A 20,638-nucleotide genomic window follows, 5' to 3' on the forward strand; every position below is an offset into this window, starting at 1 on the left:
GTTGTACGGCACTAGCTCATTCTAAACGCTTTCAGGTTTTAGACGAGCTTTTGAAACGACTGAAAGTAGAACACGTCGTTTGGTGCAAGGATAAAGGAAATTTGTATTACGAGGTGAATAGGTATTTTTTACTATTTATTCTGTTATTTGAATGGAAATAGACTCAGAAAAAAAATGACGGTAAGGTATCAGCTTCTTATATCCTTCTTTTAATCAATGTACGCAGGTTATTTTTCCCATTCCATCTGGTGATCCTTGCGAAAATTGTTTGCATTCTTTGACTGAGCTTGGGATTGGAGTGAAGATGAATTCCATAGTAAGGTAAACCAGAAGAAGTTGATAGAATTCGTGATTTACTCCTTCGGTGTCAGTAGTCTCATCTGACATAAAAAATCGTCGTGTCCCTACTACTAGGCATCACACCATACGATGCACATCGTTTTTCCGCGATTTCAATGAGAATTGGTATTTGCACATTTCTTAGGTCAGGGATAACGAATTTGAGGTCACATTTACAACATTCAAAATGCTACAACAAATATAGACGTTTTTTTTCAATATCAAATTTTTTTAGGTGAGGATTTTAATCCTGTTCTGGTACTCGCAGATATTTCACAACGTAAATTATAAATTTAAAGCCTGACTTCCAAATCAGCTAAATTTTGAAATAAATATACGTTAAAAATTTGAAGTCCGGTGAATTTTTATATATTGCATTGTATGGGCATATTGCAGTTGCTACTTTAGAAGTCTCAAATTTGTATTCAGAATTCCTTCAGCGCTTGAAAAATCCGTAGTGTACTGTGTTCCAGTAAAGTTTTAACAAGTTTTCAGATTTTGCATTTTTTAGAATTACAGTAGTGATTTTACCATTTTGAAATGAAATTTGGCATCAAGTTCTTAATTGGCGGTTCAAATGACGTAGAGTGTCTTAGAGGCACCAGATTTCATCAAAATGCGATAACTTTTACCTCGTGTTGACAGTGGAATTCCGTTTACCACCGAAAGGGTTAAGGTTAAGGTACAGCTTGGACAATCAAAAATCATACCTATTTTTAGGAGTTTTTGTAGACGAAACTGAAAACACTTACAGCAATTTGAGTTTGAAGGCTTTGTGATTTATAGTTTGAAGAACATTTAAAAAAAAATTTATTCAAATTAATAACAAAATGGCGGTATGGCGCATATAACTAGCAAACGACTTCGAATTCGAGAGCTTTTGTGGCGCATCTCCTGTCATTACTGTCTAACTTGTAACAGATAAAAAAAAAATTTTTGAGTCAAAAACACTTTTTCGAACTTTCTTCAAATATATACGATTATTAACACAAACTTTCATTTTTCGACCAAAATGAGTGTATTTTTGTAAAAAAAGAATTGAACTGAAATTCAAAAATCTAACCCCGAGCTTAAATCGATAAAGTTTTAATCTTTCGTCACTTGCGCTATGAGAGTGATGACGCCCTTTAGACAAAAATCGCAATGTGTATAACTATATGGGTCATTGTGACTTCATTTTTTACCAATTCTCTCTTTGAAATGTTTACAATCGCTAGATATACTTTAATTTAATAACTATTAATTTAATGTATAAGAAGAGTATATTTATATATTCAACAAGATCGTGAAAAAGCGGCACAGTGCTCATTATAGCGAGTTGAATCGTCGATTCACTTTTTCCCACCACCCGGCCAAACTTGACTCAGAACCTCTCAACTGACAGTAAAGATGGCCGATACATGCAGGGTGTTTACATAGTCTTGAATTTAAAGGTGAGTGTATTCGATATATTTCTTTTCAAAATGAACGATTAAGCTATTGAATATAAATATTTGATTCCTATATGGTGTCGTGGCAACGTCACGTTTCATTTAACATGGGCGGTACAGTGCTCGCCGCGCGATGAAATTCGACCAGCAAACAAGCGCGAATAATGATAGGTAAAAGAATGCGTCAAAATTTCAAGTCGATCGGATAAAACTTAATCGAGGAATCTGCGCCACTGGATTAAAAACGTGGTCTCACGCTACTTATATACACCATGCCGCTATTTTGTTATTAATTTCGATGTTAAACTTCTAAAATATGCTTGAAACTATGAATAATAAAGCCTTCAAACACAAATTGCTCTGATTGCTTTCATCTTAAGAAAAAAACTTCTATAAATAGGTATGATTTTAGATCGTCCATGCTGTACCCCCCTCCTCTTAAGTACATGTTTAGTTATTCGACAGGCTAATGATAATATTATACGTCATTTGATTTTGTTTCAGCGTTATACCTACCCAGTGCACTTACAATGGAATGGGAAATATGCTGGCGACAAAGGAAGTCACGAAGCAAGTATTTTTTCTGGTTCATGTTACGTATAATTTATCACAAACTTTCTCAAATATATTTTTCAAGTATATATTTGATTCGCAGTATCGCATGATCCTTCAGAGAATTAATTAAGACTCGATTTATTTGCTGTTAATGACAAATAAGAGTCTTTGAAAGGCAATTTCGGAGTTTCTTAAAGGAAAGTTATTCATATCTCGAAAATCGTCAAGAAATGTGTGCTTTTTTGAAACGTGTTACTATGCCGACGTTTCCCGCATTTTAGGGGCTAAGAAGTGCACAACTGAGATACTTTGCGCAATTTCAGAAAGAGTAAGGAGTGTAATGAGCCGTCGTGAGACTGTTTTTATGTAATACTGAGGTCGCTAGACAAAAACTATGAGTTACAACAATTTTGTAAATGAAAGATCCTCTCACGATTAGCTGGGCGGTTTATTTAATATAGGAGGAAAAGTGAGTTTACTCGGTCGGTAAAGTTAGGAATACTACATGCCCTTAAAATGCGAAGCTTTGATAAGGAGTTAGTGAAATAACAAAAAGTCGGGAGTCATTCGGTATCTTGTGGTATTTTGCCTATGAGGTTAGGAGAGCCGTTAGCTAGCACTTCAGTCATGCTGAAGTAAGCAATGAGATAGCTACACTCAGCAACAAAATTAACAGCGCACCCGTCACTCGGCGAAATAATACCGATTTTCAAACTGCTGTAACTCAATGAAATATTATCGAAAAAAATCATTCAGGGGGGCATTTTGAAGGTTTAAACTTCATCTTCGAGATGGTTTTTGAAAATTCTCCCCACGGTAATTTTTAATCTCGTGGCGTAGGTTTGAGTGCCGGGTTGCGAAATGCCAGAAAAAAACAAGTTTTTCGAAGTTCTTTACGGGGCGTTCAAAGAATCGCAGAGAACTTTCCAGACAACCATTTTGTAATCTGGAATATCCTTTTTAAAATGGTTGCTGGACATTTGTCGCACAATTTTTTTTTGCTGAGTTATTCAACTTTTAGTGACGCAATGTCAATTATGGTATAGTCCGGGAGGTAGCGTTGCATTTTAGCTAGTGTTTTTACGCCGATCGATTACGATCTTTTTCAATAGATCTCGAATCACTAATAAGTGAACCGACTGTCAGCTGACGCACCCGCGGTGGGTGTGGGTGTGGGAGGTCGCGAAAGTAGTAAAAAAAAAAAAATCACGCAATAGTACGCCGGCTGAAACTTTGTTTAGAAATAGTTGACATTATACTGAGCTGAAATAGTGATTTCGATACTAATGCGCGAAGGTGGCAATGCCCGCACAAGCGTGAAGGCGCAGCACGAGTCCGGAGACGAGTTGAAGGTCGAGTGTGGCGCATTCACGCGAGATAGGCATTGCCAACTTTCGCACGTGTATCGAACTCTATTTTTTGCTACACCTGTAATGGAAAGTCCATTTTTATGCACCATTTACAAAGAGTGACAAACTATTCCATCGGTGGCGCTAGTGCAGCTGTGTGCGAAATGCGCAACTGTGGATAAAAGCGCGACCGTCTTTTTCTCACACCGCTAGCAATGCGCGAAAGTTTTTCCCGCACATGTGTATAAAAGACTACGTTCCGTGCTTATAAATGGTGCATAAAAATGGACTTTCCATGCAGGTGTTGCAAAAATAAATAGTCAGCTGCATCGTGTAGAGGGGACTATACGCCAGCTGCTCGCATGAACTTGTTAAAAAAATTCATAAAATAAAGTTATAGTAAGCCGAATGAAATTTAACTGGGTGATTGTTTAAAGAATTACAAGTACAAAAACAATAACCAGCTGCGTGTTTAGCAGTGGAAAGACCGTCAGCTGAGGCAGTAAAGTTTAAAAATATAGTCCAGTGAAAATAGGTTTCCACTTTGCATGAATTCCGTTTTCGTTTTTTCTTGGTTCAATCATTGGGGGGGTCACTGGGAGTCCTCAAACCAAAAGTCGACCAAATCAGCCCCTTGCTATCGCCGCAATCTTGAATTTTATGAAAAATGGTTTTTCCTGAATAACTCCGCTGTTTTCAATTTTAACGATAAATAGTGAACACAAAAGCTGTAGGAAATTCAATTTCCTACAACTTTGGTTATTGAGTTTTTTTTTTTCAAAAAATGGATCTTTTTCGAATTAAACCTGAAAATAGCGGTGAAGTAAAACTATTGTATTATCTTGTGTACTTTTGACTTTAGGGCATAAATGAACATGAACAAACTTTTCGAGAATTAAATTTTCAACAATTTTCGTCCCCACCGTTTTTTTGCTACGGCCAATATTTAAGGTAGTACGCCAACGGCAAAGAAAAAGAGGACCGTCAAAACTTTTGTTTCGATGTGTGAACGTGTCTATATGCGCGCGCGCGCGCGCGGTTGCGCGTGTGCGTGTGCATGTGCGTGCGTGCGCGTGTGCGTGTGCGTGTGTGGTGCCAGTACAGAATCCAAAATAGAAAATAAAAATAGGTTTAAAATGAAATAAAATGAAAACTGTTGAAAATTTAATTCTCTTCAAGTTTGTTTGTGTTCATTCATGCCCTAAATTCAAAAATAAACAAGATAATACAATAGTTTTACTTCATCGCTATTTTCAGGTTTAATTCGAAAAATATCCATTTTTTGAAAAAAAACTTGATAACCGAAGTTGTAGGAAATTGAATTTCCTACAGCTTTTGTATTCACCACTTTTCGTTAAAATTGAAAATGGCCGAGTTATTCAAGAAAAACCATTTTTCATAAAATTAAAGATGGCGGCGATAGCAAGGGGCCGATTTGGTCGACTTTTGGTTTGAGGACTCCCAGTGACCCCCCCAACGATTAAACCAAGAAAAAACGAAAACGGAATTTATGCAAAGTGGAAACCTGTCTTGACTGGACTATATTTTTAAACTTTACTGCGTCAGCTGACGGTCTTTCCAGCGCTAAACACGCAGCTGATTATTGTTTTTGTACTTGTAATTATTTAAACAATCACCCAGTTAAATTTCATCCGGCTTACTATAAGTTTATTTTAAGAGTTTTTTTTACAAGTTCATGCGAGCAGCTGACGCATATTCCCCTCTACACGATGCAGCTGACAATTTTTTTTCAGCTCAGTATAATGTCAAATATTTCTAAAAAAAAGTTTCAGCCGGCGTACTATTACTTGATTTTTTTTTTTTTACCACTTTCGCGACCTCCCACACGCACACCCACCGCTACTTCTGCAGCTGACTGTCGGTTCACTCATTAGTGATATAAGATCAACTACCGATGTTAATATCAGCCGGCGTACTATGACTTATATTTGCAACGCTACCTCCCGGACTGGTAGGATCGACGAGTAGGCCTACAGACTGATTTGGCGTGATCCAGGATGCACCGCCAGGAGGTACAGTTTTCCATGCATCCCGTGTGTGTGTGCGTATGTGGACAGCAGTGACCAGGACCCATAGCTCGTCACTTCCACGGTATTATGTAAGCGGTGATATGAAGTAGGGGTGGCAATACCCGATTTTGCACACACACACGCACGCACACACACACGCGCGCGCACACGTCCTACTTACACACACAGACACGGGATGCATGGAAAACTGTACCTCCTCGCGGTGCATCCTGGATCACGCCAAATCAGTCTACGCCTACTCGTCGATCCTGTCCTTATTGACATTGCGTCACTAAAAGTTGAATAGCTCAGCGAAAAAAAATTGGGCGACAAATGTCCGGCAACCATTTTAAAGAGGAGATTCCAGACTACAGAATAGTTGTCTGGAAAGTTCTGTGCGATTTTTCTAACGCTCCGTAGAAAACTTTGAAAACCTTGTTTTTTCTGGCGTTTTGCAACCCGGCACTCAAACATACGCCACGAGGTCAAAAATGGCCGTAGAAAGAATTTTCAGAAACTATCTTGGAGATGAAGTTTCAACCTTCAAAATGCTCCCCTAAATGATTATTTTTGACGATTTTTCATTGAATTACAGCAGTTTGAAAATAGGTATTATTTCGCCGAGTGACGAATGCGCCATTAATTTTGTTGCTGATTGTGAGTGTAGTTATAGTTTTGCTGTGAAAATGGCGGCATAACGAGAAGTAGCATGGGAAGATAAGAAAAAATTGAAATGACACGTTGTTCATTCAAATAAAGATTCGTTCCATAATTTCAGCATAAATGAGAATTTATACATCATGACTGCGGTAGAGACCCTGAACGAGTTTTGGCCGTGCAGTATTTATTCGAAATATTTTACAGAAAATATTTTGAGGACAAGAACGCGTGGAAGGCTTTCGTGGAATCCATACGGTCAAAGTTGACTGTACAACAAGTTGTCGACGGTGTTCAAAGCGGTGGAGATCTAACGTTTGACTATATTCTCCTCGTTTTAACAGCTGAGTATGTGAAAAAATTTAAGAATTTATAATATACAAGATTCTTGGAGAAAAAACCATGTTTTATATTCGTGTTTCTACTTGTTTCACACATTTCGTCACATCAGTGGACACAAAAATTTATATATTTATTTTCAACCATTTCGAAGAGTGAGAAAAATACAGACACCGTCCCCAAGAATATTCCCTTATTTGAGGTTAAAGTGGGCGACAAACTTTCCCAGTTTAGAAAATGTTATTCAGCTTCAGTAATCAAAAAGTTATTAACAATCACATGCAGCGTTGCGCATGGTGCACCATTGAATGTTGAACATGACTCCAGTGAAACAATTCATTTGACACAAAAAAAAAAAACGGTTCTACAATTTGGAAGTAATTCACTAAAGCATTTTGGGAGTACATTTTCGAAAAAATTAATTTGGAACCCGTTTTATCTCGCCAACTTCGCTTTGGTTCTTTTTTCCGTCGCAAGAGTTTTATTTAATTTTTTTCTTTTTTCAAAATTTTTTCCCGCAATGTCGCTCTTAAGGGGACCTTGCAGTCTAGCGGGTGAAAATTTGACTGCTTTTCAACATTTTTTTTTTAATATAAGAAATGAACAATGTTATTTAAATGTTTTAGGTATGTTTTATTACTTATAAATTTTACGAAATTGGAATTTAAAAAAAAAAATTACTTTTTCATTATTTTAAATATAGTGCTGAAGGGCCCTTCGAAAAAAGTTGACCTTGCTGCTGTTAATTGATTTGGTTCTCCACTTATCTGAAATCAAAAAATTATTATGAGTATATTTATCGCAGGAACTAAAAGGATAAATAATTTTAAAAAATGACAAAATGGCGTATTGTCAAAATTAGAAGTCGGAAAACAGCCTGATTTTAACAATGTTTTGCATATAAAAAAATTATTAATATTTGATGGAAAATTTTCGTTTTAGTCCCTGCGATAGCCGCCAGTGTACTTAATAACATATTTTAACTTGAGATGAATCGGTCGAGTATTTTTTTTTTAATTGATCAACATAAGACAGAAAAAAGTAGTTTCGAGATAAGCGCGTTTAAAATTTCAAATAAGTATTTTCTCAAAAAAATTAGATTTAAACGTGTACTTACATTAATCTGCAATTTCAGCACCATACAATATCCCTTCATTCTTCTCATACTCTTCTCTCATATTTTCACTACAACTCAGGTAGACAACTCAGGTAGCAGCTGCTATTCTATCAACAATAGAACTATTCACTGAGCGGACCGACCCTTCTACTTACTTTGGCGCCGACCTTCAATGGCCTGTAAAACTTGAAATACTGTGAATATCATTACCAAATTTTCACAGTATATTCTCAAGATACTATACTTTCGAAGTAAAATGTACGTTGCTTTGATATTTTCAACGCGGCTTATCGATATATTCGATCCCACCGATTTGCCGAACAATGTCTTTTCTAAAACTGTTGACAACTGCTCGGGAACTTCCATATATACGTATTCTTCGAGTTCATCGTTTAAATACGTAGTTACCACGTCCATTTGATGAATTTCTAGGTATAGTTCCGTGGATAGCACTGCTAATAAGCGTATGGAGGTTTTATGTACCACTGGAGAGCAGGTTTCGTGAAAGTCGTCTCCAGGTCATTGTGAGTAACCCTTTGCTACAAGCTCACATTTTTCTTTGCGAGGTCTCCTTCGTCTTTCGTGTGGAAGGTGAATCTTCTACTGCTCACCTTGCGGGAGCTCGGGCGTTCTACAATTTACCACGTATTGCGCATTTGCACTAGATACTCGTTCTCTGCGACTTTTCTCCATGCTTCCGCCTCTTCGGTGTTCATTGCGTCTTGCCAGGTCGCATGGTGTTCAATGATCACTGCCAGGTTCGCGGCTTCACATTCTTTGGAAACGTTGTTCCGCTTGATTTCCGTGCCTTCCATCTCGGTTTCATCGTCGTCGTCGGTGTCGTACGTTATTGACGTACTGTACATTTTCCAAGGTCTGCCAGCTGAACCTCTGACCTCTAATCTCGGTTTGCCTCTCTCACGTTTTGACGGATCTACACGCAGTTCTGGGCCGGTGGTTTTTTCCGTAATTCGCGTACTCGATCACGTTGCGATAATACACGAACCTCTTGATCTTCAGCGCGTCTCTCGCGTGTACCGCGTCTTGCGTTATCGGAAAGCGGGTTCGCTATCTTAATCTCGATTTCAATGTTTTCACTGAATTGTCTGTCATGTCCTTCATACCGACCATGGGTGCTCATGTGCTAGCACTCGTGGTTGTGCAGCGGGAGGACTTGGGTTCGAATCCCCGGCCTGTCAATTAAGTCCTAAACGGCAACTTGCAAAAATGTAAGACGGGTCACGCCGTTCAGGCGCCGAGTTCCTGGACAGTGCATTGGACTCGGGTCTTGCTACACCTGGACAAGATTTTCGGCAGTTTCCCTTGTCCCACGTGCAAATGCGGGTGTTTCTACTGCTACTACCTCCCCCTGCTATACTCATTTCTTCTCTTGTACATTGCAAATATAATTGTGATAAAAAAAGAATTATTGTCATTATTATAATTTTTTTCATCGGAAGACTTATATTTATTTTGAAAGCAAAATTCATCTACAAATTTCATATCTCGACTCACTATTAGTTTTCGCGATTTGGGTGACCACAATCGATGTGCTTTCGATTCGTTTGAATATCCCACTAGAATACATTCTTGTGATCGCAAGTCGAATTTACCTTTTGTTTGTTGTTAATTCAATGCTTACGCTTTAGTACTTAATGTTCTCAGGTGCACTAACGTCGGTTTTTTGCCTGCCTATGCTGTGTATGACACTCCACCGTTTAGAGGTTTCGCTATGCATCGATTTCTAATATAATTCATTGCATTTATTCCCTCGGCCCAAAATATTGTGGGAGTTCCCGCTTGCCTCGTCATGCCGTTTCCACGAGTGTTCTATTATTTCGCTCGGGTAGGCCCTTTTGTTATGACTTAAGACGTACTGTCAAATGTCTTTTAATTCTGTGTTTTTGCAAAAGCGCGTTAATTCATGGTTGCAATATTCTCGACCATTATTCGATTGTATTGCTTTCATCTCTTTCCCGATAAATATTTCCGCGGCGGCTTTGTACACTTGAAACGCGCTCAGCATTTCTGATTTATGTTTTATCATATACATATCGGACCATCACGACTTATCGTCTATAAATCTCACAAAGTATCTAGCTCCATCAAGTGACATGTGCCTCATTGGAACTTATGTCACTGCGTATGACCTCGAGCAATTCACGCCTGCGTTGCTCTTCACTTTTCGGCAAACTATGGTAGCTTCGTTTTTCACATATACACACGTCACACGTTGATAGCTTTGCGTCTGATTTTGCCTCCAAGTTGAAAACTATACCGCTATTGACCATTGCCCTTAGGTCTCTCATTCAGGTGGACCATTCGGCAGGGTGGTGACAGACCGGGAAAACTGGGAATAGTCAGGGAATAGTCAGAGAATAGTCAGGGAATTTCGTCTATCGGGAAGGGTCAGGGAAAAGTCAGGGAATTTTGATGAATCACAGGGAAAAGCCTACTTTTTTTGTAAATTGTTTTCAAACTTCAAGCATGCTTCGTAAATTTAGCTAACATAAGCTTGCATTTTTTCTTCTTGTTTAATCCATCAGATATTAGTCATTAGATCATGTCCCAAGTAAGCTCGTTTTCGGAAATGGTATTATTCAATTTCTACTCCCCCCACGCGCTAGCCCGTCACTTGCGCTCACTGATTGCCGACTCGCGTACCGGACTGACAATCAGCGTCGTGCTGCTACATGTCGAATATTGCCGAGTCCTGCCGAATTACCGCATGCCGTAAATTGTGTATTTGTGCGGTGTTAAGTTTGAACGGCACTTTGCCGGGTCTAACGCGGTGTGATCCTAATTCATTAGTGAATTCTCGTGCAACAAAAAGTAAGTTTGTAGCCCTTTCTTTCAATAATAACAGTAGCCATAACATACGCAGCAGGATCAACATCGTTAACATAACTAAAGTCTTATATTTATTAGTTTTACAGCGTTGGATTCTTTGGGCGTGAATTTAATGTGATACATAGCATGTAAATAACGCATCAATTGTTTCAAAACATTGTTCATCATCAAATAGGGTAATATTAACAATCTTCTGTAGTTGCAGTTTATTTTATACAGGCGTGCAGTTCGTATTTAAAATTTTTTTCACTTCCGAATGAAAGTGACTCATCGAAATTATGATGATGAAATACTATTTTCTTTGTAAGAAAATCAACATCCGAAATAAATTGATGTTGAAATTCATACGGTTTTTAATCGAAACTTCATAATTATTAAAATCAATAATGATTTCACATACATTGCTATTTTTTCAAATAATGATTTGATAAATTACCTGATTATTCGGTTTATTGGTATACAAATTTTTCTTTTGAAACAGATGAAGGTGTAACATCATGTAGTCGCTTGTGATCTTAGACCAAAGATGACCTTGAAACAGACGCAGTTTCGGAAGAAGTGGCTGCAAGATGCAGAATTTTCTTCGTAGCTGCAAGAAGAAAAAGGCCCACATCGTGCACGCTGTTCGATATGCCGATATTCCTTTAGTCTCGATAATATGGGCAAACGTGCCCTAAAATCTCATTTGGTAAGCAAAAAACATCAAGAAGCTGTATCCATATCTCGATCAACGATGTCACTGTCAAGTGCATTCTTGCGTCCATCATCTATAAAGTTAGTGCCAGCTCCTGAAGTATCTTCCACTGCATTATCTTATATTGGCTACAGCATCTGCATCTGCTGCCCAGTCTTCACCCGTTAAAGAAATTCTTGTGCCTGTGACGAAACCGCCCGTTGTTTCTCCTTCCTCAACATCCATATCCACAGTTTGCCGTAGTACATTAAAAACCTATCTTTCAAATGATAAGGTAACTGAAGCTGAAGAGCGCTGGTATCTTTAGAACGTGACGAAGCATCGGTCATTGCGATCTGCTGAGAAGGTAGAATTATTCGTATCATGTTTAGCAATAGTGAAATTGCAGCCAAAATGAAGATGCATCGGGACAAAATGGCGTACATTACCGCGTATGCATTTAAGCCTGAGTTTCAAAATCAGTTCCTTCATACACTTCGGCAATGCGCTCACTACATTTTGGGTTTCGATGAATCCGTGAACAAGATATCGCAAAAACAACAAATGGACCCAACGATCTGGTTCTGAAATGCGCAGAAAAAAGAAGTTTGTGCCCGCTATTTACATCAGCTTTTCTGCAAAAGACTACTGCGTTGGATTTATTGGCAGCTTTCACCAGTGTAGTCTCGTCTCTAGGACTACCTTTGACCAAGATAGTGCAAATATCGATGGATGGACCAAATGTGAATTTAAAATTTTTCAAGGAGCTACAAAATAATATCCGAAAAGATGAAACTGATGCTACTGTTCTCAACATGGGGAGTTGCGATATTCACACTATGCATTGCGCTTCCAAAGCTCGAATCAATGCAACTGGCTGGGAAATCATTCAATTTTGGAGGGCCATACATAATCTTTTTAAAAATCTTCCTCCGTGACGTGGAACATACACACGATTGACTTCATCTACAGTATTCCCTATGAAGATTTGTGCTGTAAGGTGGCTGAAAAGCAACGCAGTTGCACAGCGGGCACTGGATATCAATTCACATTTGAGAACGTTTGTAAAGGGCGTCACGAAAGAAAAAATTACTTCTTCTTGCGAGAGTTTTAAAATCATCCAGAAAGCTCTCACCGATAAGCTGCCTCCTGTCAAACTGCCTTTCATTTACACATTGGCATCCGATCAAGATCGGAATCATTGGATCTTGAACTATTTATGCGAGAGTTTCAAACGGATATTCTTATGGCGCCATTCCTACACTAGCCCTTGCATATATTCTTCAAAACGTAATGGACCGTTTTGTAAAACCAGGAATACTGAACGAACGTTCTTCTTTGGAATCAGTGAATTTGAAAGAAGAAAAAAATTTATTACCTATATAGAAAATCAAGATAGGCCATGCCACTAATAATCATCTGAGAAAGTGCGAGAACTTATCTGATCTTGACGTTCTAACTTTCCGGAAGAAATGCAAAACTTGCCTGTTCGCTTTAGCAACAAAGTTGATGGAACGATCTCCTATTAAATTTCGCCTGACCAAATCAGTTTCGTGCTTGGACCCAACCGTTGCTGCTCAAACAACTATTGCAAACAACCGGCTACAAAATCTTACCATACTTGATGGCAACAATTGGATGTCTGGCCAGAATGCCAATGAAACTTCCCGACAGATTTCAGCGATCTGCTTATTACCAGAAGTTCAGGATGAGCTAAAAGATTATCATCGACAAAATGAGTAGTTGGATTATTTTTCGGTCAAAATTTTTGATTAACAACAAACTGTTACCATCACTAAAGTAATGAAGGTGGTAAGGGTCTTTTCACACGCAAACGCCCAGTTGGAACGAGGATTTTCTATTAACGCAGACTGCCTCTTAGATAATATGCGAGAAGAAAAATTGGTAGCTAGGCGCGTTACTTGCGACGCCGTTTCTGCGATAGGTAGCGTTTTCAATGTTCCTATAACAAAATCTTTGCTTCATGATGCTCGAAATGCTCGGGCGCGATTTCAAGAAACAAAAGAAAAACGTTTAAAAGAGGACAAAGAGAACAATGAACAGTTTCAATGGAAGAGGCAAGCAGAAAAGCAAATGAAGGAGTTGAAAGAAAGAAAAGCGACAATTATGGAAGAGACTCGAAAAGAAGTCAACATGATAGAGAGTGAAATAGAAGAAATAAAGAAAACAGTAACAGTAAAGAAGTAACGACAGCAAAAAGATTTCCATGTTGATACATACAGATTATGTTTGTACTGTACCTAGTATATTATGTACTGTATGCCTAGTATATAATGCAGTCAACCATGCTTTTGGACATTTCTTGATATAAATGTGTCTAGTTTCTATTTTTATCTAGTCTGCAATATTTCTTCTTATCATTTCCGTACTTTAATTGCATATGTATGATATGTTCCTTGTTTAATCCGCCAAGTAATGGACAAAGTATAAATTGTTTTATTTTGTTCGAAATTTATGTATCATCTGAGCCAATATTAAAATTAATATTATGTTATGTTAATAAATATTTCTGTAAAACGAAGCAATATTATTTGTTCTTGTATTCAAATTTATATCTTAGAGATGCACAATTTCTGGAGCTTTCTGAAGTCGAGAAAATCGCCTAACATTACCTGAAAAAAGGTCAGGGAATTCTGGAGTTTTTGACGGGAAAAGTCAGGGAAAAGTCAGGGAATTTTATTTGACCAAAATTTTTGCCACCCTGTTCAGCAATGCCATTTGTTTATTTCACTTTGTGTATCGATATTTGTCTCGACCACATTTACCGAGTCCGCACATGTCTTTACATCATATACATAGATTGACCACTTTTTCCGCGCGCACAACTACAACCTTGTCTTTGTCCATCAATACATTGTTATTTCGACGGAATATTACTTCATAGACCTCGTCATTTATTTTCGACACCGATAGTAAATTTGCTATCAAGTCCAACACATACAACACATTTTCGTTCACTGTCTTTTGGCAACTTTATACGATAACTGGCAGTTTAAGGTCTCCAGCGCCGCTTATCTTCGTTAATTCATTGTTCGCAAGATTCAATGTTCTATTCACTTGTGATATATTTTTAAATAAGTTTTTATCTTCGCTGATATGCGCCATACACGTACTGTCCAGACTCCAGTCGATCTTTTTGTCTTGCTCTGGATTTGACATAACCATCACCATGACGTTCAATGTATAAGAATTGTTTAATATTTATATTCATTTAATTTACCAATAAATTTTACGTTTATTTTATAAGGTACGACGAAAATAGCACAATTTCTTTTATTCCTCTCTTTATATACATATATAAAAAACACGAGCCGTCCTTAAGTTTAATATTCATTCGTTCATCCATTCCATCATTCTTCATTCCATGTGTCAATTCTTTAAAAGGTTGTATATTGTTAAAACGATAGATAATGCTCTTTTCATCGATGCACTTGACTCTTGGATTTCACTTTATTTATTTTGTTTCCTCCTTTTAAATAGTCTCTCTTTGATTTTGATATGGTTTTTGGAGTTTTTACTTTTTGTGTTTGAAATGTCTATCTTGATGGTAACTGTGCTTTTACAACACGTTAGTCGATCTTTGGTATCTGATGTTCTATTACCGAGACTGGAACCTCTGTACTTTGTTCTTCCAAGAGAGTCGTTGACCAAGAGACCCGCTTCTTATGAAGATAGTTGAAAGTGGTGAAGAAACACACCACGTGTCCCACTCCCATCGGTTATACTCTCATCAGCTTTCGTTGTGACCATTTATCGGGTATATTCAAATCGTTATAAATGCTTTATTTTGTCTGCAGTACGATTTCGTTGATACATTATCATTTTCTTCTTCGACTTATCTCGCACTTTGCTGCGCGCTTATTAGATATTTTGATCTACATCATTTCGCGATATGTCCATGTCTCCCACACCTGTAAGACGCAGTTTGGCGTCTCTGTGCATTTATTTTGTATTGTCCTTCATGACCCTCATAATTTTCTTCTGATCGCTTCACATATATAACGTCATGCTCCGCTCGATCAGCTCTGGCCTTGCGCGATTCGTATTCTTACAATATTTTTGCTCGTAATTTGTTTGGAGCTGGAATCTTGTCTTACGTTCTCAACGCATAACGGAATGTATCGTACGATTCCAGCAAACTATACAGAGTGTCCCATTTTAACTTATACAGCTGAATAACTAAGAAAATTGCAGGCCAATCAAAAAATGTTCCAAATAAAAGTTGTCGGGTATCGAGGGGCTGACTAACTATGACCTTCACTTTGGAATTGACCTTCATTCTTGAGGTTTTTTCGAAGTCAACTTTAGTTTTTCATATTGCAACACCTACTTTTGACTTCGGATTTCGAAAAAAATACGAAAATCTACATTCAGATGGGCATCTATGTTAGGACTTAGAGTGACCCCAGGGGTCATTTAAAGGTCAAAGGACCCCGCACGTTTCTTATGGGAAGTGGCCCTTGGTGAAATTTTCTGAAATTGATATACGTTATTCTATTCGAGCTCCCGATCAAAAGTCTCCATGGGCACAAAGTGTAATAATGGACAGATTTCGAGATATCGTGGGTAGAAAGTGAAGTTCGGCATAACCTCCAATGTAGAAATCGTCGGCCCTAAAATGACTTCTGGCTTTATGTTTGTGACGGACAGGGGGTTTTTGTGATTTCCAAATTCTAACCTAATGTCGGAAATGACAATTGTCACTTCATAAGTGACATCCAACCTTTTAAATGCATCAAAATCACTTAAAAAATACTGGTAGTACGCGCGTTCCAGTAGTAAGGTTAGATAGTCCTTTGGCTGCGGGCAGTTCGTTGACCATGAAAGGTCCGTTGACTTTTATGACGGTATGCGAGATATTTTGGGTCGCTCTACCCGAAAAAATAGTCTTAGACTGTAAATGTGGTCCGTTTTTTTTATTGGCCGTTTTTGTGAATTTTTTGTGGTTTTTCGTTTTTTTCTCTAATGAATCGACTTTTCTGGGCTGAATACTTTACACAAAAATTATAGAGAATTCAATTTCGCACACTTTGGATTTTTTTTCTCTAGCTACGTTTTTTCGCGGGGAGGCTTAGAATGTTTTTAATCCGACTTATTGTTCATATCAATATCTCACTCCAAGATGGAGACACTAGAGTTGCCAAAATGAACTCGATTACATAATTCACAATTTTCATGGAAAGTTTCCTGCCGTCATCCGCAAAAATCCGGGAGATCACTGAGGAAAACTGCAGAAAATGTTAGGAATCACCCCCAGTGGGGTAACTTAGCTAATGAAAAAAAATTCCAAAATGTTCGTAATTGAATTCCCTATAACTTTTATTTGAAGTATTTTGCCCAGAAAAGTTAATTCATTAGAGAAAAGCACGAAAAACAGCAAAAATTACCAAAAACGGCCAATGAAAGCAATGGGACCACATTTGGACTCTAAGGCCATTTTTTTCGTATACAGCGACCCAAAATATCCCTCATATCGTCATAAAAGTCAATGGACCTTTCCATGGTCAACGAACTGCCCGCAGCCAAAGGACTATCTAACCTTACTACTGGAACGCGCGTACTACCAGTATTTTTTAAGTGATTTTGATGCATTTAAAAGGTCGGGTGTCACTTATGAAGTGAAAATTGTTATTTCCGACATTAGTTTAGAATTTGGAAATCATGAAAACCCCCTGTCCGTCACAAACATAAAACCAGAGGTCATTCTAGGGCCGACGATTTCTACATTGGAGGTTATGCTGAACTTCACTTTCTACCCCCGATATCTCGAAATCTGTCCTTTATTACACTTTGTGCCCATTGATACTTTTGATCAGGAGCTTGAACAGAATAAGATATATCAATTTCAGAAAATTTCACCAAGGGCCACTTCCCATAAGAAACGTGCGGGGTCCTTTCCGCTTGATGCAGAAAAGCTGATAAATCGTGATATTACTGTTTGGGTCAAAGAATGCCACACAAGCATGCACATCTGTGCGAGTAAGAATCGCAGAGATGAGTTCGCCTTATTAATAAATCTTTGACTTGTGCCTTAAGTGACGGAGTCATGAAATTCGTTATTTAATGCATTAGTTTGGCCTTTAGGGTCATTTCGACCCAGAAAAAAATACATATCATTCGTAAAGATCACAGATGTACGGCATTGTTAGACCCAAACAGCAATATTGCTATTCACTAGTATTCCTGCATCAAGCGGGAGTTTGACCTTCAGATGACCTCTGTCATGGCTTTTTAACTGATTGTAGAATTTCATGCTTTTTCAGTATCCGAGGTTTAAAGTAGGGGTTGCCATTTGAAAAAGGAAATTTGACCCACAAGTAACTTCAAAAATAAAGGTTAATGCCTAAATGAAGGTTGGGTCAGTCGCTTGATACCCAACAACTTTTATTTACAACAATTTTTCATTGGCTTGCAATTTTTTGAGTTATTCAGCTGTATAAGTTAAAATGGTAGGATTTAATGAGCATCACAATGATCAAGTTTCAGATATAAATTTACAGCAGAACGTTGTGGCGAGGTTATCGTGAAAAATGGTTTGGGTCTGGGTGAAATGTCGGTCAGTGTCGGTAGTAGGAATCTGTGTCCAGAGCTATCCTTGTATTACTACTTTTTTCTTTTACTAGATTCTACATTCTCCACGATAAATATCACTCAGAGTAACGCGGATTCACGAGCCATCTGCTCTAAGAAACCCGCGAAAGTTACAGTACATAATTAATTATAGAAGATCACGCATTACTGGATTTGACTCGAGACTACAAATCTGCCTTAACTGTCCGTTACGGCGACAACCGGGATATTGTTTTTCTCAGTGCGCTTCAAAGTTGCGATAAAAATTAAATCATAATTCGATTAACAAATTTTATAGGAACAAGAAAAAGTTGATGAGCAGTGATTATTATGACTAGCTTATAAGTACAATTTAGAAGTATAAGAAGGCTAGACGCATTTATCACATATGGTTTCTTACTAGACTAAACTAAGATAGTTGACGCCATACCGTCCAAATTTTCACAGGCTTGGTTTATTTCTGTACATGTAAGTAAAATTTCACCCGAATTTTGTAAGAACTTCATTTCATCATTGGGTTCTCGTTAAATTCGAACCGCCACCTTTCTATTCTATTTTTATGTTCTATTGTACCTTTAGGATTAATTTCATTTATGTGTTTGTAAATAAATGGTTCTGAGGAGCGCTCTGCTCATAAGACCGAATCGTCAACAATTAACCCTTAGTCTGACCTTTCACACCGAGAAACGTTTTGCCATTATCAGTTATTTCTTCATTGCGTATTCTTACAAATTTAATGGAACTACCATTATTAGATTGATCAATAAACTAAAATTTTTGCAATACACTTACATACATGAGTTTTCCATCCAGTATCAGGTTAAACAACCAATTAGGAATAAGTAATGAAAATTTTGCTACTCATATCGATTTAGTTACAATTGTGCGCGCATGTGCAACTTGGCAGTTTTAGACCAGGGTCGATAATTTTTGAAACCAAAAAAAATAATAGTAGGATGAAACCCATTGGAAAAGGAAGAGAATATAACAAAAATGAAAGGAAAAATAAATTACGAGCAATCTGTGGTCGGGAAGTGTTAGGGGGTGAGTTTTTAAGGGTAAAAAACGGTTTATCTCGATTTCCGACAAAACTACAAGTCCTATGGAAAAAAGTTGAACAGCAAAGTTGCAGGTAATAAAAAGATCTACAACTTTTGTATCAACACTTTTTTCACATAACCTCAAAATTTATGTGAAAAATTCAAATAACCAAGTTTTTGGTTTTTTATTTTTATCATTTACAAAAAATTTTTTCTCACGAAATTTGGTGAAAACTTACTTTTTTATGTCCCAACCACACTGTGATTTTTTTGATTTGAAATATCTATTTTTTCACCTTATTTTGACTTTGTTAAGAAATATGAGTACACACATGTGTATCATATACGTCTGTAACAGCGAGCGGTGTCCTTCTGAGAGCCTAAATATATATATATATTTATACGGTGCGCGTGAAAGGTGTGATCACGTGTGTGATTAAGCGTGAAGCTCGGTCGTCGACAACGAGAGAGAAAAGAAAGATTAGTACGATTATCTCTCTGCTAAGCAGATATAACAGGCACAAAACCAAAATTGTTCTTCTATTGATAAATAAAGTTCATACTATAATTAAAAGACAGTCAATATAGATTTATTCATACCCTGAAAATATCAACAGACTTAATATCGAAAAAGCACCCTAATTTTCAATCGAAAATTTTCACGTCAAAATATCTGCTTTTTCGAAAAAGTCGGTGGGCTTTTTGTTCGTTTAAATCTACTACTCTAAAACTTTCTGATGATGTAAAAAAAAAATATACCCCACTATGGTAAATGTTCTCAGAAAATGCAAAGAATCGAAAAACACTCGAATCCGAATTTTTTTTTTTAATCATTATTATGTACAATTTTGAGCTATTTATTAAAATTTACTCTTTAATTACTCGAAAAACGTAAGATTCCATGTTACATTGATAAACAAAAAAATTGCAAATCGAAATATACTACTATAATTAACAACCAAATAAGTTAATAAAGTTAATATGTAATAAGACATCTACAATATTTTGAGACAATTGTAGAATCTTCTTTAAATTATATGCGTAGATGCCTATTTATTGTTATTTTAAGATAACTTATATACCTGAGTGACCTACGGAAATTTTGTTTTGGAGGACATCAGATTTTTTCTCATGGCGAGAGTATTAATGAATGAAAAATTTCCCTGTTCATCTGATCTCGGCGTCGTTCGGATGATTCCGCTGGACGGTAGCGCCCATGTTAGTTTACATATTTACACAAATCTACTTATCAGTGTAAAGGAATGTGATCAGTTGTGTTATTCATTTGAAAACACTATTTATTAAGAAAAAAAATTTATTATTTAAAAATAAATAACTTTTTTTTGTTTTTTAAAACTTATCTTATTGTTATAAATAATTAAAACGCATTACGATTTTTACAAAAAAAGACTTCAGAAACTGTGTGATTTAAATCCTCTTTAAATCCTATCTTTAATATTTGGAACAACTATTTTCGCATGTTTTTTGCAGTCTTTATGTTTCATGGATTTGTAATTTTTTTGTTTATCAATGTAACATGGAATCTTACGTTTTTCGAGTAATTAAAGTGTAAATTCTAATAAATAGCTCAAAATTGTACATAATGATTAAAAAAAAAAAAAATTCGGATTCGAGTGTTTTTCGTTTCTTTGCATTTTCTGAGAACAT

General features: G+C 37.1%; 1 protein-coding gene across 1 annotated transcript in view; it reads left to right on the top strand.

The window, feature by feature from the left end:
• LOC124211484 (uncharacterized) overlaps positions 1-20,638 on the top strand; it is a 66,466-nt gene that overhangs the window by 1,322 nt on the left and 44,506 nt on the right. The window contains exons 2-5 of the mRNA XM_046610576.1: positions 36-113; positions 227-321; positions 2,274-2,339; positions 6,568-6,708. Coding sequence (XP_046466532.1) covers positions 36-113; positions 227-321; positions 2,274-2,339; positions 6,568-6,708 — 380 coding nt within the window. The remainder of the gene's footprint in view (positions 1-35; positions 114-226; positions 322-2,273; positions 2,340-6,567; positions 6,709-20,638) is intronic.

Source organism: Neodiprion pinetum, chromosome 2 (genome assembly GCF_021155775.2).
Source record: "Neodiprion pinetum isolate iyNeoPine1 chromosome 2, iyNeoPine1.2, whole genome shotgun sequence".
Classification (NCBI taxonomy): Eukaryota; Metazoa; Arthropoda; class Insecta; order Hymenoptera; family Diprionidae; genus Neodiprion; species Neodiprion pinetum.